At 56.4% G+C, this 23,636-nt stretch overlaps 1 protein-coding gene across 1 annotated transcript in view; it reads right to left on the bottom strand.

Annotated features, from left to right (window-relative positions):
* Positions 1-509: 509 nt before the first annotated feature.
* Positions 510-23,636, bottom strand: part of MYBL2 (MYB proto-oncogene like 2) — a 30,295-nt gene continuing 7,168 nt past the window's right edge. Inside the window, exons 3-14 of the mRNA XM_062204232.1 lie at positions 22,688-22,759; positions 21,826-21,918; positions 19,666-19,886; positions 16,142-16,301; positions 11,102-11,386; positions 8,776-9,186; positions 8,436-8,575; positions 5,025-5,124; positions 3,791-3,904; positions 2,566-2,670; positions 1,512-1,661; positions 510-1,012 (exon numbers count right to left, since the gene is read on the bottom strand). Coding sequence (XP_062060216.1) covers positions 884-1,012; positions 1,512-1,661; positions 2,566-2,670; positions 3,791-3,904; positions 5,025-5,124; positions 8,436-8,575; positions 8,776-9,186; positions 11,102-11,386; positions 16,142-16,301; positions 19,666-19,886; positions 21,826-21,918; positions 22,688-22,759 — 1,980 coding nt within the window. The 3' untranslated portion in view covers positions 510-883. The remainder of the gene's footprint in view (positions 1,013-1,511; positions 1,662-2,565; positions 2,671-3,790; positions 3,905-5,024; positions 5,125-8,435; positions 8,576-8,775; positions 9,187-11,101; positions 11,387-16,141; positions 16,302-19,665; positions 19,887-21,825; positions 21,919-22,687; positions 22,760-23,636) is intronic.

Here is a 23,636-nt window from a genome sequence, read left to right as displayed (position 1 = left end):
GAAAGCAGTGAAGGTGGCCCAAGTCCTTGGGTCCCTGCACCTGTGTGGGAGACCCAGAAGCTCCTGGCTCCTGGCTTCGGATCGGCACAGCTCCAGCTGTTGCAGCCATCTGGGGAGTGAACCAGCAGATAGAAGACCTCTCTCTCTCTCTCTCTCTCTGTGTAACTCTTTCAAGTAAATAAATAAATATTTTAAATAATAAAATAAAAAGCAACACCCTGATGTAACCTGCGGCCTGCCACCTGCCCCTTCTCCAGTGCCAGTAACGTCAATGACCAGCCAAGTACCACTGGGTGCAGGGCAGGACGCAGGCCAGGCTCCAATTGGTGCCACGCTCAAGGAGTGTAGAGCCACCGGGCCTGTCCTGACTCCTGCTCAGCCTCGGGCCACCATGGCTGAAAGGCTCTGCCCAGCTGTCCACCACGCCTCCTTGTTCACCAATCTGACATGGAGGCAGCTCAGCGGAGACCAGGGCCAGACAAGATGCAGGAGGCGGAAGCTCTTGTCCCCAGAGATGTTCCCTTGGGGGAAGAGCGGCTGCACACGGAAACAAACTAGTTTATTCTTTCAATGAAATGAAACAAAGGCTGAATGAGGAAAGGAGCGCCCGGCCACATTCCCTGCCCTGAGCAGGGTTCTGAGATGAGGCCAGGCCAGACCCGGACTCCCTGGGACACTGGGGAGGGGACAGGCAGGCCCCGGAGTGGGACTTTGTTCTGTTAGCACCAGGAGCCGCCCGCAGCTGCACTTGCAGTGTGTGGCCCTTCTGCCCCCACCTGAGCAGTCTGGGGAGGGGCTGGCAGCACCTGAGGGTGACTCTCACATTTGTACCCCTGTGTCCCCATCCCCTGTAAACACGAGAGCGGCTCACGGCCCCCAGCCCTCAGGACAGGATGAGGGTCCGAGACGTATGGCTGGGCTTCAGGCGGCCCAGGAGCTGCCGGGCTTTCTCCTGCATGAACAGCTGGTCCCTGGTGCCCCCGCAGGCTACCGTCTTCCAGGCGCTGGTCATCTGGGGAGAGGTAAGAGTCACCACCAGGCAGGGAAGGGACAGCACGTCCCAGGGAGACCCTGAAGGTCCCAGGCAGGGATGGGGTGGGGCATGTCTATGAGCTCCTCCTAGCACCAAGCCAGAAGCCCCCTGCACTGTTCCTGCCTTCCTGGGTGGCTCTGGAGAAGCCACGCCCCATCTGTGGGGCCCTCCCCAACTCTTAAGAAGGAGGCTGGACCAGGAGCCCAAACCCTGTCACGCCCCAGGGTGGCAGCAACCTCAGGAGAAGCCACTGGCTGGCAGGCAAACAGCAGGGCCAGCATGCCCGAGGCCAGACATGGTGAGTGATCCAAATATAGACATTACAGCTTAGTCACCAGAGACCCCGGCCACAAGGGGGGCTGGGGGATGGAGCTCTGTCTAGGGCATGGAGTCGGGGGAGGCTTCCCCCAGGAAGTGGCATGAAGAGCACGGGGGCACAGGGAGCAGCCTGTGCCAGGGCCCCCAGGTGAGCACTCACGGGAGCAGGTGCCACAAAGTGGCCTCTGGGCTTCGGGGCCGGCCCCGCCTTCTCGGGCTTGGCCTGGAGGAAGCCCTGGTTGAGCAGGCTGTTGTCCTCTTTGACTCCAGACAGGACGTGGCTGGCAGAGCCGGAGGGGGCGCTGGTCGGCTGAAATCAAAACCAAGCCCAAGTCCCCATTTGGCCAGGAGTGCTCAGCAGGAAGGAGCAAAGTGCAATCCGATCCCAGCCCCCTCTGGCTCCAGAGCTGCTGGGTGGGACCTCACTTCTCTAAGCCTCTTTGGTGAGGGGAAGGGGCTGGAAAGGGCCCATCTCACAGCCGCGGGCACAGCCAGGGCATCTCCAGCCTCCCTGGTGCCAGGAAAGCTCCCCACCATCTCTGCGACCCGCATGTGGCGATGGGGCTGGACCACGCACCTCCCGCTGGGCTCTGCCCTCCTGACAGCACTCAGGGAAGCAGATCCCAGGGAGCAAGCGGGGCGTCAGGACTCAAATCCACGCCCACCCAACTCCAAGTCTGTGCTCGCCACCACGTGCTGCAATGTGCTTTGTGGCAGTGATTTCCCATGCCCGGGGCAGAGGTGGGTCTGGCTGGAGGGTGCTAGGACCCCTGCCTGGCTGGGCTGCCCAGCCACAGTGAGGTCTTTACACGAGGACCCTGAGAGCCCATGAGCCCCCTTTCCCCGTTCACTGCTTCTCTCCTGGGCACTGGCGCAAGCGGGGCTCATCCCATTGTTGGCTGCAAGGGATCGGCAGCATAGCACAGATCTGGGGACCCTACTCAGCACAGGCAGCAACCGCTCTGGTGACCAGGGCTCCTCGCTCAGTGAGCACGCTAGCCTAGGAGCTAGCTGGCCTCATCCCAGGGCTGGTGTGCCCCCAAAAACTGGCTGTGCCTCAAGGCACCCTGGCAACTATCTCTGCGGCCACCCCACGAGCAGAATGCAAGGGAAGACACTGGAGACCCATGTCACAATTTCCAAGGTGTTCCAGCAACACAGCCCACCCTCCCAGAGCCCTCTGCAGCCCGGGGTGCGGGTGGCCAACCCCTTACCATAGCCAGACCCTTGGGCATTGTGGACATCACCAGCTTCACGTCCTCGTCCACGATGTCCAGAGCCAGAGACTTCCGCACTTTCTTGATAGGGCTCCGCCGCAGCTGGGGGTGGGGAAGGGCAGTGGTTAGGGTGGGTGTCGGGGTCCCCAAGTCAGCGCCTGGGTTGCCACAGCCACAGATGGCCCTGAAACAAGGCCCTGTGGCAGGTGGGTCTCCAAGCCAGGCGTGGATGCTGGGGATTTCCGCCAGTGAGACTTGAGCACCTTCGATCTATGCCCAGGAAAGATTTGAGAGCAAGGGCACAGCACTGACTTCCACCCACAAAGAAACCTGCTCCTCACCCCAAGGGACCAACACCCCTCCCACAAACAGGCCCAGCACTGAACCGAGTGCCACAGAGAACTGCGGCCCACTGATGGGTGATGCAGCCATGCCAACCCTCGGGGCGCATCTGGCACAAACAGCCTGCACAAAGAATGCCCCAACCCTCACCCTGCACCCAAGAAGGCAGCCAGGGGTCTGCTCGACACCAGGGAGGGGCTCCGAGACAATGTCCCCAACCCAGCACCGTGCCCCAAGCAGCTGCTGCCCCGGCTCAGAACTATCCCCACTTCCATGGAGAAGCCCAAGAGGCCCTGGGCCAACTTCTGTCCATCCATACATGGGGCACTGAGTCCACTTGGGGAAGGGGTCTGTGCCAGCTGCCCTCTGTAGCCCACCCAACACCCCCCACCCTATACACACACAAGGAGAGCAGCACACAGCCAAGGGGAGACTAAAGACAACACAGCAGGGGGAGGCCGGCTTGGGCTCACACCAGCCCTGCCCCTCTGCAGATGCTGCCCCTTCCCACTCCTGCTCAGAGCCCAAACGCCTGGCCCTGGCCAGCTGCTCCTGACCGCCTTGCCCATCAGAAGGATGCCCTTGGCCTCCCCTGTGCTCCCTCCACACCATGCACACCAGGCTGGTCCTCCATGTGCCATGGTAGTGTCTGTCTCCACCCACTGAACTCTAAGAAGGTCTGGATCCCAGCACCGCCCTCTATGGGCAGCCCAGGGCCCACTGGGCAAAGACCAAACACAGTGCTAGGTAAGGGAGCAAGGGGAGGGGCAGGAGACACCAGGACACCGATGGGTTTCAGCAGTAATCACTGTGGGGGACACCGGGCACACCGCAGCCCCCCTGTCCCAGGACCCACGCCCTCTTGGCCAGCAGCCCTCACCCCGGGCTTCCTCTTCTGCTTCTCGGGCTTCACGTCATCCTCAACAATGAGCTCGATGCCAGCCTCGGAGCGCAGCACCTCCTTCAGGTCCTCCTCCAGGTGCGGGGTCTGCGGCTGGGGCGAGGGTGGGAGAGAGCGAGTGAGGCCCCGCACGTAGGCTGCCTGGTGCCAGACAGAGCCTGTTCCTGGGGACAGTCCTGGGCAGACCAGGAAGGTGGTCTGGGGCCTGGACGTCACCTCGCAAGCATCATTGAGGGCCATTAACTGTCCTGCCTGGGACAAGGGGATGGCGAGCTTGGCTCTGATCTTGACTCTGAGAGCCGGCCAGGGTTGGGATTAGCCCCGGGCAAGAACCGTCATCCATGCAGGGCAGAAGCTCCGGCTCAGAGACCCAGAGCCACATGGCTGTTGACCAAAAGCCTGGCTCTGCCCACAGTCCAGGCTCACTAATAGATTTGCTCAATTCCACGTCCCCAGCGAACGGTGTGGCCCCCGGCATCATGAGACACACCTGCCTACTTAATTAAGGCTGCCAGGGTGGCGAGATGCCCTCTCAAGGCTGTCTGGACAGCACGCGGTCCGAGCACCTCCAGTCGGGCGAGGAGCGGCAGTGTGAACCAGCACCCCACCTCGCCAGCCGGTAACTCGGGTCCTGGAAACCCCGCCTAACGACATCGGCTCCAGCCCAGTCCAGTGCCTCGGTCGTCCCAGGAGACTCGGGCGGCAAAGGCAGAGGTGCTGCTGCAGGCTGTGTTCAGACTGAGGCTCTCTCCAGCCAGGCTGTTCTCTCCCCTTCTAGGGACTTCCCAAACACCTGCTGTCTCCAGGGGGACACCTGGCCACCCTGCCAGGGCGAGGGACAATTCTGAGGACGCACAGTGCCCCAGGACAGCCTTCTCCATGCCAGTACTGTCCACTTTCTCCCCAGCACGTACCATGCTGAAAGTGCTGTATCGCGTGCTCGCTGTCTGTATCCACCACCCTACATGCTAAGGAGCCTGTGTGTCTCCAGCACAGGCCGTGGGCTGCCCGGTACACTGATGGCACCCAGGAAATGTGGGGAGAACCAATCGTAACAGCCTCAGTTTCCCATTTGTAAAACTGGCACCACCTGCCCCTTCCCAAGAGAGCAATCCGATGAGACCTCGGGGAAAAGGGCCCCGGGAGCTGTCGGGGGGTTGGGTGAACCCCAGGCCCCAGGGCAGAGACCCGCAGCGGTGACCATGCCACATACCAGGGGCTTCAGGGGTCCATACTTCTCCAGGGCGTTCTTGAACGGGGTGGGCGTGTGGGGAGTGTTGTCCATGGAGTACTTCTGATCTGGGGTCACAAACCTGCAGGGGCCAAGGGCGGAGGCTTAGTGATGGGGGCTGGGGGCAAGTGGCTGCACAGAGACTGCTGCCCACAGCTCGGACCTCCCCTTCCCTGCCGCTAGCTCCAGGTGGCACAGAGCTGATCCCCACCCAGGTCCAAGCCAGGGCTCCAAGAGAGGGCCCTCCCTGGAAACAGAAAGGATCAAGAAGAGTGTTAGAGCGGCCAGGAGCCCCAGGTGGTGACAGATGCTGCTCGGAGTCCAGACTCAGGGCTTCCAGAACACAAGCAGAGCAGGGGCCATGCTGCAGGCACGAGGAGTGGCGGCAGCGGCGGGGGGCAGGGTGGGGATTGGGTAGATTGTATTCCTGCCGGGCCCCTCTCCAGAGGGCACACGGGACAGCACGGACCGCAGGCTGAGACGGCAAGGCCAGCATCTCCCCGGGCGTCCGCAGATCACCTCAGTACGCGCACACGAGCAGAGAATCCCTGGGACGGCCTGGCCCAGAAGCAGAACTCCCAAAAAGCTTCGCCTGCCTGGGAGAAGACCCCGTGCACGACCCCTGCCAGGGTGAGGACAGTGAGGATGGCAGGGGCAGGGTGCACGGTGGGCAAACTTCAGCTCTGCCAACAGATACCAGACCCTGCGACACTGTCCCTCAAGCTGGGCCCGCAGGGCCTGAGCCGCCTGGACACATGAAACACCCAGGTGGCCAGCACCTGGGGGCAGGCAGAGGCGCCCTCCTGGACACATGGGCCCCAGCCTTGCAGGAGGAGGTGAAAAGTTGCGAAGAAGGCGGGTCACTCTTTTCTCCCTTCTTTGGGACTAGAGATAAGAAAGGATCCACACAATCTCTTCTCCAACTCTTGCCGTCTCCCTGGTGGGACACACAGAGGCCCACTGCCTGAGGAGGAGCACTGGTCAGGCGAGCACCCACAGTTCAGAGCGCAGTGAAGGGTCAACTCAGCCCCACGAGCAAACCCTGGAACTTCTGTTTTGCAGCATCAGTAAGGATGAGCTCAGGCCCGTGAGAAAACCCACGGAAGCCGACGCGGAAAGGGGGTGCACCTGGCTGCTTGCAGATGGAAAATCAATCCCGTGAGCCAGCGTTCTCGGCAAGTGACCAGACCGGTGAACCTGCAAACAGTGCCACAGCGGTCCCACCAAGGTCGGTGAACTGGCTTAAGATGAGGGACAAGAGATGAAGACGAAAATGACGTAGACTGAGGGATGAAGGACTCGCTAAGGCAGGAAACAGGAAGAATTCATGAGGGGCAGGTGTTGGGATACCTTCCCCTCACATCAGAGCGCCTGTGTTCAAGCCCTGGCTCTGCTGCTGCGCACTCTGGGAGGCAGAGGTGAGGGCTCCAAGCACTCGCGTACCCCCCGCTCACTTGGGAGACCACACAGAGTGCCAGTCCCAGCTCTGACCTTGCCCAGCTCTGGCTGCTGCTACAGACTCTTGGGAGTGAAGTGGCAGATGGGAGATCGCTCTTTCAAATAAATAAATAAAAATCTTAAAAAAATTAAGCATAGCCCTGGTGAGCTGGGGGCTAACTACGTGGCTTAACACATGTGTCACTGTGGAGTCTCCCGAGGGGCTGGAGGTGGACAGCCAGCAAATGCTTTTGAAGAAATAATGGCTGACATTTTTCCAAATCTGATGAAAACTATAAACACACAGGTCCAAAGATCTCAACCAACATCAGATGTAAGTGTGGTGCAGCTGGTTTAGCCACAGCCTGCAGTGCCAGCATCCCATATAGGCACCAGGTCTAGTCCTGGCTGCTCCACTTACGATCCAGCTCTTTGCTATGGCCTGGGAAAGCTGTGGAGGATGGCCCAAGTCCCTGGGCCCCTGCACCCACGGGGGAGACGCAGAAGAAGCTCCGGGCTCCTGGGTTTGGATCAACCCAGCTCTGGCCACTGTAGCCATTTGTCTCCCATCCAAGTACTAACCAGGCCCAACCCTGCTTAGCTTCCAAGATCAGACGAGATCGGGCGCATTCAGGGTGGTATGGCCGTAGACACACTGCAGCCATTTGCAGAGTGAATCAGAGGACGAAAGATCTCCCTCTCTCCCTCTCTGTAACTCTGTCTTTCAAACAAATAAATAAATCTTTAAAAAAGAAACAAAGAAAAGCACACCACGGTGTGCTATATTCAAACTGTTGAAAACCCGTGAGACACCGCACAGCAGAAGATGTACAACTCCTTTAACCACTGAAGACACAGCCCGGCAGCCTAGGTTCCACTCCCTGCGGGAGCCTCTTGCAGAAACCAAGGCGGCTTTCCAGATGTACAGAAGCTGAAGAAACCAGAACCAGGTGGCGAGCCGGCGGACGGGCGAAGGAGGAGCCTCTTCGTGGAGAAGGGAAGCCGAGCAAGGACACAGACGAGGCGGAGAAGCAGTCAAGAGCAGCGATGCTCCCCGCGGCGCCACTGTCTAACGGCCTCGATGTCTGGTTTCGCTCCCGAGTTACGCTCTAGCTCAATAGCTCTGACCGAGGGCTCCGTAAGGCTGAGACTACACTCCGTGCCGAGGTCACAGAAGCTCCTCACGCTTCTCCTGCGGTGAACGTGGCAAGCAGAGGAGCAGGGAAGCTGTGCTCTCCCTGGAGCTCAGTCGCTGCAGCAGCGCCCACGTGTGGGGAAGGCTGTGCTGCGTAAGCCAGGAGGGCAGGGGGAGCCGCCACTCCTGACAGTGCCCCTCGGAGCCCAGTGCTGGGGCCTGCCGCCCTGCACGCAAAGCCACTCAAACACAACTAACCTGCCCGGGCAACTTCAAAAGGGCAGGGAGGCCACAGGATTACACTTTGCACAGCCATTTGGACTCTGTGCGACTGACATAAAAAACGATCCAATTTTAAAATGGGGGCCGGCGTAGTGGTACAGCGGATCAAGCATCCGCCTGCCATGCCAACATCCCATGTAAGCACCAATTTGGGTCCCAGCTGTTCCACTTCTAATCCAGCTTCCTGCTAAAGAACCTGGGGAGGCAGCAAAGGATGGCCCAAGTGCTTGAGCCACTGCCACCCACAAGGGAGATCCAGATGGAGTTCTGGGCTCCTGGCTTTGGACTGGCCCAGCCCTGGCCACTGCAGCCACTTGAGGAATGAACCTGCAGGTTGAAGAGCAATCTCTCTCTCTCTGTAACTTTGCCTTTCCAATAAATAAATAAATCTTAAAAAACAGACCAAAAAAAAAAAAAGGCAGGAAGAGCAAAGGGGAAGAACAGGAAGAGGCAGCGCAGTGGCCAGGAGACTCTTCAGTCTGCAGGTGTCCCAGGGCGCCCGCCCGGGACTGCCAGGCAGGCGTGGCAGGGGCACTCACGCAGCGTGCTTCTGGTGCAGCGGCGTCTTATCCCGGTGCAGGGGCGTGGTCACCACCACCTTTTGGCTGCACACTGGGGTGGACGTCAGTGAGGGGCTCTCGAGCTCCAGGGTATCCTGTTTGTTCCAGAAGTTCAGAAACTGCCAAGGGAGAGAAAGGACACGAGACAACACGATGACCTGCCTGTGGGTCCTGGAGGCCCAGCCAGGGGAGGGGAGAGAGCCCTGGGACGCCACTGCCAAGCACCCAGCCAGGCATACAGCAGGTGTTCAATAAATGTGTGCTGGGCCCAGGTGTCCGTCACCTCCACCTGCTGAGTGTCCGGCCGGGGGGCACACACCTGGGAGGGCGAGAAGGGCAGCGTCTTGACGGGCGTGGTCTTGGGTGTGAGGCTGTTGCAGTCCAGGAAGGACAGACTGGCGCTGCTCTCCGTGACGGGGGACAGGGCCACTCGCCGCTTCTTCTGACGCTTGAGCACCGAGGGTGGGGTGCCGGTGCCGGAGCCCCCGATGTCTGTGCTGGGGGAGATGGGGATCAGCTCGCCCCGGCTGCTGCGGCTCAGGTCTGAGATGGTGTGGCCGTCCAGGCGGTACTCGGTCACGTTGGGCACCAGGCCCACCGGCTGGCGGGGTGTCAGTGCCTGCTGCTGGGGTGGTGCCTGAGGCTGTACCGGGCTACTGTGGACGCTGCCCTCTGCGGATGGCTCCTCAGGGAGGTCAAACTTACTCAGATCGCACCAAGCATCAGGGTCCTGGGTGAGGGAGGGAGGCCAGCAACAACCACAGTTACTCTGTTCTTACTACAGCGGGGCTCATTCACCAAAGTCAGCACACAGGTGACAGGTGTGAGCCTGCAGCCTAGGACTGACCGTTCACTGGATCAGGCATCTGCTCAGTTTTCTGTTGGAGGTGAACCAGTGCAGCGGTCAGGCCGCCTGTCCAATGGTGGGGCTTCCTTGGAGCTCTTCATGAGCTATCTCCCCCCACCACCAACAGCCCTACAAAGAACTAGGCCCTCCCCTGCCTGGGGTTACTGAGCTTCTAACAGCAAACCTGAGCCTCCCCCTGGGCTTCCCACCTCTACAAAGTGGATTACAAGGCAAGGCTCTGCAGACAGAGGCTTCCACATGGTCCCTGGAGGTCTCCAGGCCAACCCCAGGGGCAATTTCTGCTCCCTGGGACCTGCAGGAGCCTCGGGCAGTTCACTCCTATGCATGGAGGCCGGCTCCAGGCAGCGCTGACTGCAGGCCCACATTCCAGTCTCGGGGAGGCCCAAACTGATAGCATCGAACAGACCAGAAGCACAACCTCTGAGGACTGCCTGGAGCGGCTTCTGCAGATGCTGTGACCCCAGACAGCAGAGCAAGACGGTCAGAGCTCCATGACACTGGACCAGTCCCACACCCTCTCTGAGCTTGGGAGTCCTACCCACATCACCAAGCTGCCCAACAGCTAAGGGCACACGGGTCGAAACGGGCCTGGTATCCAGCATACATTCGACGGCTGGATACAGGGTGAGCATCCGTCATCTGAAAATCCAAAATCCAAAATGCCCCCAACTCTGAAAGCTTTCAAGAAGTAAAATGATGCCACAAGTGGAAAATTCCATACCATGGATCCTATTGTGAGAAATGACCTTCAGGCAGCATACACACGAAACATAAATGAATTTCACGTTTAGACTTGGTGCTATCCCCATATCTAACCACGATACACAAATGTTGCAAAATTCACACCACTCCTGATCAAAAGGGATACCTGTACAATTAAGCGTGGGCAGGCACACAGCAGGTGCTCCCCCTCCACTGTGACTCTCAGGGGGAGGTACTGGGCTCAGCCTGGCCCAGCTCTCACCTCCAAGCCTCTCTTAGCACCCAGAGGGTGCAGGTGGGGCTACTTGTGAAAACGGATCAGGGTCTGCCGGTCTCACATCTCAAGCAGCAATGACAGCCCCAGAGGGTTGAGGGTCGAGCAGGCCCCACAGTGGACTCTGGCAGGGTGCCAACACAAGGCCAGGGAGGGACTGGGCAGATTCTCCCCTGGGGACAGCATCGTCCAACCCTCCCCCTTCTCACAGTGAGAGCACCAGGCTCACTCCTAACCTCACTCTCATCTACTGGCCAGAGAAAAGGACACACCTGACAGGGCACCCTGTGGACCGCACTTAATTAAGCTCAGAGCCCAGCATGAGCACACAGATGGTGAATCAAGAGTGCCCTTATTCTCAGCGCAGAGACAGATCACCTGAGAGGAAGGGAGCGAGTGCGGGGCTGAACTCCCCAGACCCACCCTGCAGGACGTAAGGGCCAGAGGTGTGCCCCTCCCCCGCCCAGGAGCAAGGTAAGCAGGCACAGGCCAGGGAGACCCACTCACTGCTCCATCCCAGCACTTCCCAGTCCCCTCTCCAGGGAAACCCAACCTTGTGAAGCCACAAATATCACAGTCCCTTGGCAGTCAGCCACACAGGGAAGCCTTCCCACCTCACCCCATGGGGTACAAAAGGGCTGGTTCCACTCTGCACACACCCCCCAAAGGAAAGAACTGCCCAGTGGCTGACTTGGTGACCCCAGGGCCGGGTACTCAGCCTGGGCCCTCGGTGGCAGCAATGGAGCGAGTGGGAAGCAGGCCTGCGACAGCAGCACTCCCCGCCCAGCGCGACCCACGTACCGACTCGATCAGGTCCAGGGCCTCTGAGAAGCTGGAGCCCACGGCAGGGATGAGGAGGTTGGCGGCCTCCACCACCCACTTGTAGGGCAGGCTCGTCTCTGGCGGGGAGCCCTCCTGGTCCTCACGCTTGGGGAATTCCTGCGAGGGCTCCGGAGTGTGCACGCTGTCCAGCTGTACGGGGATGAGCTCCGGCTCGGCAGAAGGGGCTGCGGCCGCCTCCTCCTCGCTGCCTTCCTCCTCCTTCATGGCAGGGGGCGCCGGGGGCCAGCCGGTCACAAGACCGCCCTGTGGGTCACAAGGGCACACGGTCTGGATTTTCTGGTTGAAATACAAATTATGCAGTAGCTTCCAGCAAAACATGCACTCGGTCTAACAGTAAGGGAGCCTGGATGAGTCCAATTTGAGCGATGCTCTGTTAAGATACCTGGCCACACACTCTGAATCTTGTGAGACTAACTGAGCAGGGCAGGGGACAGCACCAGGACAAGTTAGTGCAGGCCTGCTCCTGGCTGCAGCAGGGCAGGAGCAACGAGACATGCACAGAGGACTAGACACACGTCCTGCGCCGGCTGCAGCTGCGTGGAGTCGTGGATGTGGGCCCGGGCCCCTGACGAGATCCACACTGGAGGACGAAGGGGAAAAGCATTCAGCAGCAACCGGCTCTCAAATGGCTCAGGCGAGAAAAAAAAAAAAACAGAGAAAGAGATTGGGCAACTCTGGCTAAGTGTTCTAAATCAATGAATCTGGTAAAGGAACCTTTCCTGAATGCTTCACATTATTTCAAAATTAAACTCTGAAAATTGCATGTAGCTGGGGCCAGCATTGTGGTGTAGCAGGTAAAGCTGCCCCGAGACACCGGCATCCCATATGGGCACCGGTTCAAGTTCTGGCTGTTCCAATCCAGCTCCCTGCTAATGTGCTTAGGAAATTCGCAGAAGATGGCCCAAGTGCTTGGGCCCCAGCACCCACATGGGAGACCCCAATGAAGCTCCTGGTTTCAGCCTGACCCAGCACTGGCATTGCAGCCATTTGGGAAGTGAACTAGCAGATGGAAGGAAGATGTCTACCTCTCTCTCTGTGGCTTTTTTTTTTTTTTCCCCAAATGATTTATTTATCTATTTGAAAGGCAGAGTTATAAAGAGGCAGAGAGAGAGGTCATCCATCCGCTGATTCACTCTTCAGATGCACGCAACAGTCAGTGCTGTGCCAATCAGAAGCCAGGAGTCCGGAGCCTCCTCCAGGTCTCCCATGTGGGCCATCTTCTGTTGCTTTCCCAGGCCCTAGCAAAGAGCTGGATCAGAAGTGGAACAGCCGGGACTCAAACCGGCGCCCATATGGGATGCCAGCGCTGCAGGTGGCAGCTTTATCCACTATGCCACAACACCGCCCCCCAAGCTCTAAATTTCAAATAAATATTTTCAAAAGAGGGGGAAAAATGCATGTAGCTTATAAATGAAAAAAAAAAAAAAAAAATTGGCCGGCGCCGCGGTTCACTAGGCTAATCCTCCGCCTTGTGGCGCTGGCACACCAGGTTCTAGTCCCGGTCGGGGCACCGGATTCTGTCCCGGTTGCCCCTCTTCCAGGCCAGCTCTCTGCTGTGGCCAAGGAGTGCAGTGGAGGATGGCCCAAGTCCTTGGGCCCTGCACCCCATGGGAGACCAGGAGAAGCAGCTGGCTCCTGGCTTCGGATCAGTGCAGTGCGCCGGCCGCAGCGCGCTACCGCGGCGGCCATTGGAGGGTGAACCAACGGCAAAAGGAAGACCTTTCTCTCTGTCTCTCTCTCTCTCACTGTCCACTCTGCCTGTCAAAAAAAAAAAAAAAAAAAAAAATTGAGGAAAATCCTTTGCAGCATTTAGCCTCCTGGCAGACCCAGGAAATAGGGCACTCGCCCTGGCAGACCCAGGAAACAGGGTGCTTGCCCTGGCAGACCCAGGAAACAGGGCGCTCGCCCTGGCAGACCCAGGCATCCTGGAAAATAACATTTGTGGGAAGGGCATCTGGTGCAGCTGAGCCACAGCTCTGCTTCCAATCCAACTTCCTGCTAATGCACAGCCTGGGAGGCTGTAGGTGGCACAGCTCAATTACCTGAGTCCCTGTCACCCACATGGGAGACCTGGATGGAGTTCCAGGCTCCTGGCTTTGGCCTGGCCCAGCCTTGGCACTGGGGAAGTAACTAGCAGGTAGGAGCTCTGTCTGTCATGGAAAGACTCTGCCTTTTTGGTAAAGTAATTAAAAAATGTGATTTATAAAGACTACCTTGCTGGGAGAACAGTTAATCAGGTCCCCTGGTGGTCACGGCACCCACGGGCCAAGGAACTAACAGCTCTGCCGTGTAGCTCCTTGGTTGCCTGCCACCGTCATTTGTAAAACATCTCTAACCAGCTGAGGGCAGAGCCGGGCGCCGAACTGTTTGCCGCAGTCGTCAGCCTCCAGCAGCAACCAGATGAGCTTCGTGTGTCCCCTCCCCCTCACTGACGGGAGGTACAAATCCCCAGAAGGCTCTCAAGCCGCTCTCTGGCCTGTCTAGATCCGGACCTGCTCTCCTGGAGCTGAGCTCCTGTGAAACACGTGGAGAGCAAGGCGCAAGACCCACGTGAACAGCGGCACAGTGGGGCTAGGGAGCGGGCAGAGGCTCAGGTCTAACAGAATGCTGCCATCTACTCTCTGACCCTGGGGAGGCTGTGCGCCCTCCCTGGGTTTCCGTTTCCTTCTAAAACAAGAACACGAAGGTCGTCACGCAGGGACGCTACGCAGATCAGCAAGGCGAGGTCAAGGATCCTACTGCATTGCTAGCTTTTATCACCACTGCTGCCAACTGAGCAGAAAGACAAGGGGATGAGATAAAGATTTCATTAAAAATTTATACATGGGATGGGGCCGGCGCTGTGGCACAGTGGGTTAATGCCCGGTCTATAGTGCCGGCATCCCATATGGGCACCAGTTCGAGTCCCGGCTGCTCCACTTCCGATCCAGCTCTCTGCCAAGGCCTGGGAAAGCAGTGGAAGATGGCCCAAGTCCTTGGGCCCCTGTGCCCACGTGGGAGACCCAGAAGAAGCTCCTGGCTCCAGATCGGTGCTGCTCCGGCCATTGCGGCCATCTGGAGAGTGAACCAGCGGATGGAAGACTTTCTCTCTCTCTGCCTCTGCAACTCTGCCTTTCAAATAAATAAAATAAATCTTTAAAAAAAAAAATGTATAGCTGGGGACCAGCGCTATGGAGTAGTGGTAAAGCCACTACCTGCAACACCAGCTTCTCATACAGGCTCTGGTTTGAGTCCCAGCTGCTCCACCTCCAATCCAGCTCCCTGATAATGCGCGTGGGAAAGCAGAAGATGGCCCAAGTGCTTGGGCCCCTGTACCCAGGGGGAAAACCTGGAAGAAGCTCCTGGCTTCAGATTACCCCAGCTCTGACCAGTGTAGCCATTTGGGGAGTGAACCAGCAGATGGAAGAACTCTGTAACTCTGAGTTTCAGATAAATAAAATAAATCTTAAAAATAAAAAAACACCTGCTCCAATGGAAGGCAGGGGGCTTTCACAAACACTGTGAAAAGGCTACTTAGACAACCGGTTTCCTACAAGGCTCTGCTCAACACATGTATCCCAGAGAAGGGAAAACATCTGCAGACTCCAGCATGCACATGCACCCTGCTGAGTTTCCATAGAAACACAACACAAAGTCCAGACTCCACACACATTGTTGCAAAAACAAAAACAGACAGAAAACAGAGGAGCAGCTGCCGCGGCGGGGGTGGAGGTCAGTAGCTGACCACACCCAGGAACTTCAAAGGTTATGGAAACACTCTATACCTTGATCATCTCAGAACCACACACAAACACATTTAATACATCTGACTGTTAATGACAAACATGCTTTTTACATGCTATTTATTTATTTGACATGTGACTGAAACAGACAAGAGATCTTCCATCCACGGGGTTACTCCCCAACTATCAGCAAAAGGCAGGAGCTGGGCCAGGTCAAAGCCAGAAGCCATGAACTCCATCCTTGCCTCCGTCAACTGGCCCAAGGACTTGCACCATCAGCCACTGCTTTCCCAGGCACATCAGCAGGAAGCTGGATGGTAAATAAAGCAGCCAGGACTCAAACCAGCACTCTAATATGAGATTCTGGTGCCTCAAGTGGCCACAGAACCCAGCGTGGCACAACACTAGCCCCCACCTTTTACTTATGACATCCACATCTCATGTTGGAGTGCTTTAGCTGGTCTCTCGGCCTAGGCTCCTAACTCCAACTTCCTACTAACGTACACCCAGGAGGCAGACATGATGGCTCACGTAGCTGGGTGACTGCAGACTGTGTGGGAGACCTAGAGTGGGTTCCATACTCCTGGCTTCTGTCCAGCCCAGCCCTGGCTGTTGCAGGCATTCTGGGAGTGAAGAAGAGAATGAAAGATTTGTCTGTTCCTGTCTCTCAGAAACAAGGAGAGAGAGAAAGAGATTGGAAAGGACAGCAGGTAAGAAGGAAGCTGTGACAAGGCCAGGAGGCCAAGGACATCCTCAACCTTATTCTCAATTGTACCTAATGGGCTGGTGTCACCCCCACCGGGAAGACAAGTGCGCATGCCAAGCAGAAGTGTGTCACAGGAAAGGTGCCACACACATGCACCTGCCTTTACACCCAGTGGCAGAAGCTAAGGAACAGCTGAGGGCAGGCATTCAACGAGACAGCGAGGAACAAATGTAAAATAAACCAGCGGGGGCCAGCATTGTGGCTCAGCGGCTTAAGCCACTGCTTGTGACACCAGCGTCACTTTGAGTCCAGGCCGCTCTACTTCCCATCTGGCTTCCTGCTAACGTGCTTGGGAAGGCAACGAAAGATGTCCCAAGTACTTGGGCCCCTGCCACCCAAGTGGGAGACCAGGGGAAAGTTCCTGGCTCCTGGCTTTGACCTGGCCCAGACCTGGCTGCTGTGGGCATTTGGGAAGCAGACCAGCAGATGGAAGAGCTCTCTTTTTTGTCACTCTGCAAACAAAAACATCAAAGCAACCGAGCACCCAGGGCTGCAGTGTGGACGCCCCACCTGGCCTTCGGCTGCCTGGGCACCCTGCGGGCTGTCCTTGTCCTCGAGCTCCAGCAGCAAGTACACGGGTTTGCAGTCTTTGGACTCGCTCAGGAAGCCTCCCGTGTCCACTTTCCTCTTGATGGTGGAGTTCCAGTGATTCTTCACAGCATTGTCTGTCCTGCAGGGGCAAACGGGACCTCAGCCTCCCAGCTCGGCGGCCGGGAGCCCCCCGCCCCCGCCAGCGCCGATCTCCCTGGGCTGCTCCCGCCACTGCCCGTGAGTGTGCAGCTGCAGGAGCTTCAGGGACTTTTACAGCTCCAAGATGAAGATGAAGTTCCACAGGTTTCCATCCCTTAACAGCTAAGTTTTCCCCGGATCTCTGAGATGGCAAATTTATGACAACTGGCACTACATCAGCAAGTAAGACAGGCAGTACCCGGGTTCTAGTCCCGGTTTGAGCACCGGATTCTGTCCCGGTTGCTCCTCTTCCAGTCCAGCTCTCTGCTGTAGCCCGGGAGTGCAGTGGGGGATGGCCCAAGTCCTTGGGCCCTGCACCCACATGGGAGACCAGGAGGAGGCACCTGGCTCCTGGTTTCAGGTCGGCGCAGAGCTGGCCATGGCTGCCATTTGGGGGGGTAAACCAACAGAAAAGGAAGACCTTTCTCTCTGTCTCTCTCTCTCACTGTCTAACTCTGCCTGTCAAAAAAAAAAAAAAAAAAAGACAGGTGGTCGACATTTGGAGTCTAATCTGGCAGGACAGACCGCCACATCTATCAATGTACAAGAATAACTGAAAAGCTGGTAGAGGAGCTGGTGTTGTGGCATAGCAGGTTAAGCCGCCACCTGTGACGCCAGCACCCGACATGGGCACCAGTTCAAGTCCCAGTTGCTCCACTTCCAGTCCAGCTCCTTGCTAATGTGTCTGGGAAAACAGGTGGTCCAAGCCCTTGGGCCCCTACACTCACATGAGAGACCTGGAAGAAGCTCCTGACCTGTCTGGGGAGTGAACCAGCACATAGAAGATCTCTGTCTCTCCCTAACTCGCCTTTCCAAAAAATAAAACGTAAGTTTTTTTAAAAAAGAAAAAAAAAAAAAAGGAAAGTCAGTGGAAATGGAATTGAAAAGATATCTTTATTTGGGGCGCGGGGTTGTGGCACAGTGGGTTAAGTCAGCACCTGTGACAGCAGTTGAGTCCCAGCTGCTCCACTTCCATTCAGCTCTCCGCTAAAGCCTGGGAAAGCAGTGGAAGCCGCCCAAGCGCCTGAGTCCCTGCCACCCACATGGAGTTCCAGGCCACCATCTTCAGCCTGGCCCAGACCTGGCAGCTCCAGCCACTTGAGGAATGAACCAGTAGACCAAAAATCTTCCCCTTACTCTGTATCTCTTCCTTTTAAAAAATATCAATCTTGGTAGAGGGGAGGGGATAAATCTGGATGCAAAAAAAAATTCAAAATCCACATAATTTTCCCATAACATGCATTTTTCACAAACTTTTTGAAGACCTCCTCATATGCACAGATTTCAAAAATTTTTTGCATCGGGGCGGGGCTTATGGAGCAGCAGGTTAAGCTGTGGCCTGGGATGCCAGCACCCAATAACACAGGACACTGGTTTGAGTCCTGGCTACAGTGTTTCCAATCCAACCTCCTGCTAATGCAGATACTGGGAGGCAGCAGATGATGGTTCAGGTACATGGGCTCCCGCCACCCTTGTGGGAGAACCAGATGAACTTTGGACTGCTAGCTTCAGCCTGGCACAGTCCTAGCTGTTGTGGTAATTTAGGGAGTGAACCAACAGACGGAAAAATCTCTCTCCATCTGTCTCTTGGCCTTTCAAATAAAATAACTTATAAAAATTACGGGGGCCTGCAGTGCCGGTGTCCTATATGGGCACCGGTTCAAGTACCGGCTGTTCCACTTCTGATCCAGCTCTCTGCTATGGCCTGGGAAAGCAGTAGAAGATGACCCAAGTGCTTGGGCCCCTGCATCCATGTGGGAGACCTGGAGGAAGCTCTTGGCTCCTGGTTTTGGACTGGTGCAGCTCCGGCTGCTGCGACCAACTGGGGAGTAAACCAGCAGATGGAAGACCTCTCTCTCTCTCTCTCTGCCTCTTCTTCTTTCTCTGTGTAACTGACTTTCAAATAAATAAATAAATCTTTAAAGAAAACCAAATAAACAAGGGACTGAATCCTAAGTGGAGCAGCCAGGATTTGAACTGGCTTCCATAGGGGATTCCAGCACGGCAGGCAGTGGCTTTAACCACTACGCCACAGTGCCCCCTGAACCTCTTTTCATCCTAAATGCAGAGTATCCAGGTCTTGAACCAGAGCCTAAATGGGATGCCCACACTGCTGCTTTTCCCAGGCCATTAGCAGGGAGCTGAATTGGAAATGGAGCATCTGACATTTGGGGAGAGAACCAGCAGATTCAAGATCTGTCTCTCTTCTCTACCTTCCAAATAAAATGAAAATAAACTCTAAAAGTTTTGTAAAACTTAGGTAGAAAGAAGACTTTTTTGAATATAAAATTACCAAAAACCTATCTCCCTGTACTGACCTCAGAAGAACGTACTCCACCAAAAACCAGAAGACAAACCTCATAAAAAGGAGGCTCCAGAGTGACAGCAGAGCTCAGCCCACAAGCTGCAGGATGGACAAGACGGCTCTGCAGGATGGTTCTCAGAGGGAAATAGGCAGATGCGTCACCCAGGACGCCCTGGGCACCGGAAAACAGCACTGACCGATGCTCCCAGGACACAGAGGGCCCCCGGCCAATCAACAGCTATTATCAAAAGTACATGAGTGAAAAACCAAAGCAATTGCCAATCCCCGGGAAAACAGGTGTCAGACATGACAGTATAGTCCTGGGTAAGGTAGCTTCAGCAACTGACTGACTTACAGGGTGGTAATATGGCAAACACTGCTGTTCTAACTGAAAGTGATGGCAGGACACTGAAGCAATGGGGAGGGGCGGGAGTGAAGTCTAAGAAAGTGAAATGTCCTGTGGCAGAAAACCAACACATATGATTACGATAACATAATATAGAAATGTGGAGGAAATACCAGAAAAACTAAAAAAAAAAGATGAGTCTGTTTTAGTAGAAAGTGGAGACTGGGAACTAATGTTTTCACTATAATCTATATAATATTATATAATAGTATAGTACTTACTACCTGGATTTGTCTTTTTATTTCCTTAAAGTCCATCACCCCATACCCTCCCAGATCATTTTACATGGGCTAAAAAAGAGAAATCCAGGAGGAAGGGGCTGGCCAAGGAGACGAGTTGGGATCAGAACAGTTCACTCCAGGCCTCCCTGTTGGTTTCTGGTTGAGGCCACGTGTGGCACCGTCTGTCCTTATAAACCACAGAAGTCGAGGCCTTCCTGGGGGAACCCACCATTCCCACGAGTGCCTCTGGAGGCCCCTTGGCCGAGGCTGGGGGTTAGAGGAGAGCACAGAAGCACAGCACCCGGAGGACGCCCCCCGAGGTGAGCACGGCTGTCACCGCCCAGGAACACCACCTGGCTCGGGGCAGGCTCACCTCCCGGGCAGCATCTTGGCGATCTCGGCCCAGCGGTTGCCCAGCACCTTGTGGGCCTCACAGATGATGCGGTCTTCCTCTTCAGTCCAGCAGGACTTCTTCACCTCAGGGTTGAGGTGGTTGTGCCAGCGCTCACGGCACTGCTTCCCCAGCCGGCCCTTCAGGTGCTTGGCGATCAGTGTCCACTGCTTCGTGCCGTACTTCTTGACCAGCTCGATAACCTGGGAGAGGCTTCTGTGAGGCCAGTGGGACCCCCCCGCCCCGCCCCTACTCCAGCACTGGCACATCACTATGGCCCCAACCCCAGGGTGTGGAACAACACGGAAGCCATCACAGTGGCTGTCGGAGTCCACAGGTACCTACCTCGGGATGTTACCATGTCCCTGTCACCCAGCACCTGGGACAGGGGCCCAAAGTGCCAGAGAAAGAAGAAGGAGCCAGGGTCCTGTTTCCCTTCTCAGGGCACAATCCAATCAACACACTGACTACAAAAGAGCAGACAGAGGACCTACACACAGGGGTCCAAGACATGGCACCAAAGGCTCATGCCCCACAGCATATCCATGTGATCTAAGGTCAGGGACAGACTCTCCCCAGCCACACCAGGGCTGCCACAAGGCTATCCAGCACATTTTTAGCAATCAAGAGGGGGACAGTCCAAGCCACCGTGCTAGGCTTGGTTGGCCAACCTGGGCCGACTGTCACGTTGCTCAAAACACAAACCACAACGTTCGCAGCTTCCCGGCCAACCAGGCCCCTCCTGAATTCTCAACACGCTTTCCCGTACACACAGGAAGAGTGGGCACTTCACGGCAAAACCATTTCGATGGGGAAATACCCTATTTCACTTCTGTATGGTCTTAGTTTTCATAGCAACCACTTATCACTTTGATTTTTTTTACTATTTATTTTCATGTACTTGAAAGAGTGAGAGGGAAAGAGATACAGAACTTCCACCTGCTGACTCACTCCCCACATGCCTGCAACAGTCAGGGTTGGGCCAGGCCAAAGCCAGGAGCCTAGAACTCCATCTGGGTCTCCTACAGGGGTGGCAGGGACCCCAGCACCATGGGCCATGATTCAATGCCTCTCAGGACACATTAGGAGACAGCTGAATGGGAAATGAAGCAGCCAGGACTGGAACCAGCACTCCGTACAGGATGCAGCATCCATAAAGGATGCAGGTGCTCCAAGCAGGGGTTTGGCCCACTGCGCCACAAAGCCCACGCCTAAAATTAAGACAAAATCCCTTAAAAACAAACCTGGGGTAGATGTCACAGTGCAGCAGGCTAAGCCACTGCTTGTGATGCCCACATCCTGTATCTAAGGGCCTGGTCTGAGTTCCGGCTGCTGTCCCTCTGATTCAGCTACTGCTAATGCGCACCCGGGGAGGCAGCAGACGGTTCAAGTACTTGTGTCCCTGCCACCCACAGTGGAGGCCCAGATGAAGTTCCTGTCTCCTGCCTTTGGCCTGGCAATTGTAGGCATTTGGGGAATGAACCAGAGGATGAAATATCTCTCTGCCTTTCAAATAAAATAAAAATAGCTAAATTTAAAATAATAATAAAACATCTAGTCCTCTCACCTCCCTCTTCTCCCCGGGCTGCGCCTGCCAGTGCAGTGGCATTCTCTGGGCTGGTTTCAGGAAGAACCAGAGAGAAGACTCCTGAGAAACAGCCCAGGGGGTCCTGGTGCTGCCTCTTCCTAGCTTGGGGCACCCTACTCTGAGCCTTGATGTCCCCTTGTACCCATTCACACGACTGTGATCAAAAGGACACAGCACTTACAAGGCTCAGTGCCCAGGAAAACGGTTCACCAGGCACAGTCGCCATTATAACAAGATCATTAATAGCACCTGCCACCCTCTGTAAGCTCAGCTGGTGCAGGGACCACACAAACCCCTCACGTGCATCACCTGTCCAACCTTCACAAAAACCCTACTGCAGGGACCAAGAAGCTGAGTGTTCCGCCCAACAGCCCCAGCTCCTGATTGGAGACCCTCAGGATCAGGACCTGGGGCCTCGAACTGGACACTGTGGGGACGCCCAGGCTGATTGCAGGCTGACTCGCTCCCAGGTTCAGGTGCATGGACATGCCCACAGTGGTGCCTGCTGCCCTGCAGGTAGGTGAAGGCCCACTGAATACAGGTGGCTGAGTTACCTTCTGGTCCTCCTCTTTGGTCCAGGGTCCCTTGACAAGATCTGGATTCAACACTCTCAGCCACCGGTACTGGCATTGCTGGTCAGTGCGGTTCTGGGAAGCGAACAGGAAGAACATTGAGGAACCTGTGAGAGCTCCTGATCCATGGGCTGGGACCCTTTGCAGCACTGGGCTCAGGGGCTCAGGTCCCGGTGTGTGCCACCCCCCCACACACACACGACACACGAGGACACGCATGGCTTCCCCTTGCTGCAGACGGGGACAGGTTCGGGCCCCTGTGGAAGGCCACCTCCCACCACCCACACAGGCAGCCACCCCCGCCAAGCCTGTAACAGACTCATGAGATTCCAGATCCCTGCTTTCTTTTGGGAGAGCGTTTCTATTTCTGAAGCACCACATGGAAGAGAAGCAGATGAGCAAAGTGCGCGAAAGGGCTCTGGTGGCTCCGACCTCTAGTGGCCCCGGGGACCCAGGCAATAAGCCAGAGAGCAGACACCTGCAGCCTGGGGGTGGGGTGGCTGCAGCCGCAGTCGGCGGAAGTACCACCTGCCCCCAGCTGCAGCCTCACTGTTGAGGAACCCAGCACGCATCCGCTCCAGCAGTGCAGGAAGCAATGCAAATCAGCACATCACTGGCCACAGCTACAAACCCGGCAAAGCCCCTGACATTCGAGGCAGCTGTGGGCAGAGGCTTCCGCCAGTGGGCCCTGAATTCCTCTGGGAAGCAAGGTCCCATGAACACGGTCTTCTTTTACGTGGTTCTCCTTTGGAGGGAACTGGTAAGGAACTCCCTCACCTCCTCCCTGGCAGGGAGCTTGTCCCCGGCACAGTGGTAGGTCGGCGAGAACCCCTGCCATACTCACAGGAAAGTGGCTGGCCAGGAACTTCCAATCCTGCTGTCCAAACTGCCTCACCAGGGCCCTCAGCTGCTCGTCCTGCCAACACGAGGAAGACAGAGCTCAGCACACAGGGTGCAGGAGGCCGCCTCCCAGGCGCCCCAGCAGCAGCCTCTCCAAGAACAGCGTTGTCCTTCCATCCCAGCTTAAAATGACCACCTACTGCGCGCCAGGCGTGGCAGTCACAGCGGCAGGCAGCAACCCCGAGGGGCTTATGGTCTAGGGAGAGCTCATCGAAAGCTCAGATACACAAAGAGCTCCACAGTAATAGGAATGCAGTGTAGCTGGAACATTGGACTCAAGTGAACAAGGGACACAAGATGGTTCTGGAGGGACGGCAGGAACCAGGCCTCACGCAAAACTGACTGACGCCTCTGCAGCAGGCTAAGCCACCGCGACATCTGAGCAGTGGGCGTTTACGGTCCAATGGCTTGTGACAAGGGCTCCAACGTGCTTGCTGCAAGGTAGGAAAGGGGATGGAAGAAGGCAGAGTGGATGCAAGGCCAATACTGCACCCAGGCCCGGGGTGACAGGACCGGGCACTGGAGGTGGGGAAGCCAGGGGCAGAACTGAGAGTAGGCAGAAGACACATTCTCCTGAAGAGGAGCTACTGTCACAACGTGCATCTCGGGACGCTGATGAGTCAGACATACACGGGGACACACCGGATCATTCCATGCACACGGAATTCTAGAAGATGTGAACTAAGATACAGGAACAAAAAGGAAGCCAGTGGTCGGACAAAAGAGACAGCAAGGAGATCGAGGACTGTGTTGGGGGTGGTGGAATGTTCTGGAACGTGACTGCTGCTATTCGTGGCTGTAAACAGGCACCTGTGAAATTCACCGAGCTGTACGTCGAATGGCTACAGTTGATTGTATATAAAGTATTTCTCAATTTTATAGAAATAAAATAT

This window comes from Lepus europaeus, chromosome 10 (assembly GCF_033115175.1).
Source record: "Lepus europaeus isolate LE1 chromosome 10, mLepTim1.pri, whole genome shotgun sequence".
Classification (NCBI taxonomy): Eukaryota; Metazoa; Chordata; class Mammalia; order Lagomorpha; family Leporidae; genus Lepus; species Lepus europaeus.
Note: the sequence above shows the minus strand (reverse complement) of the source record. Positions and strands in the feature narration are given on the sequence as shown.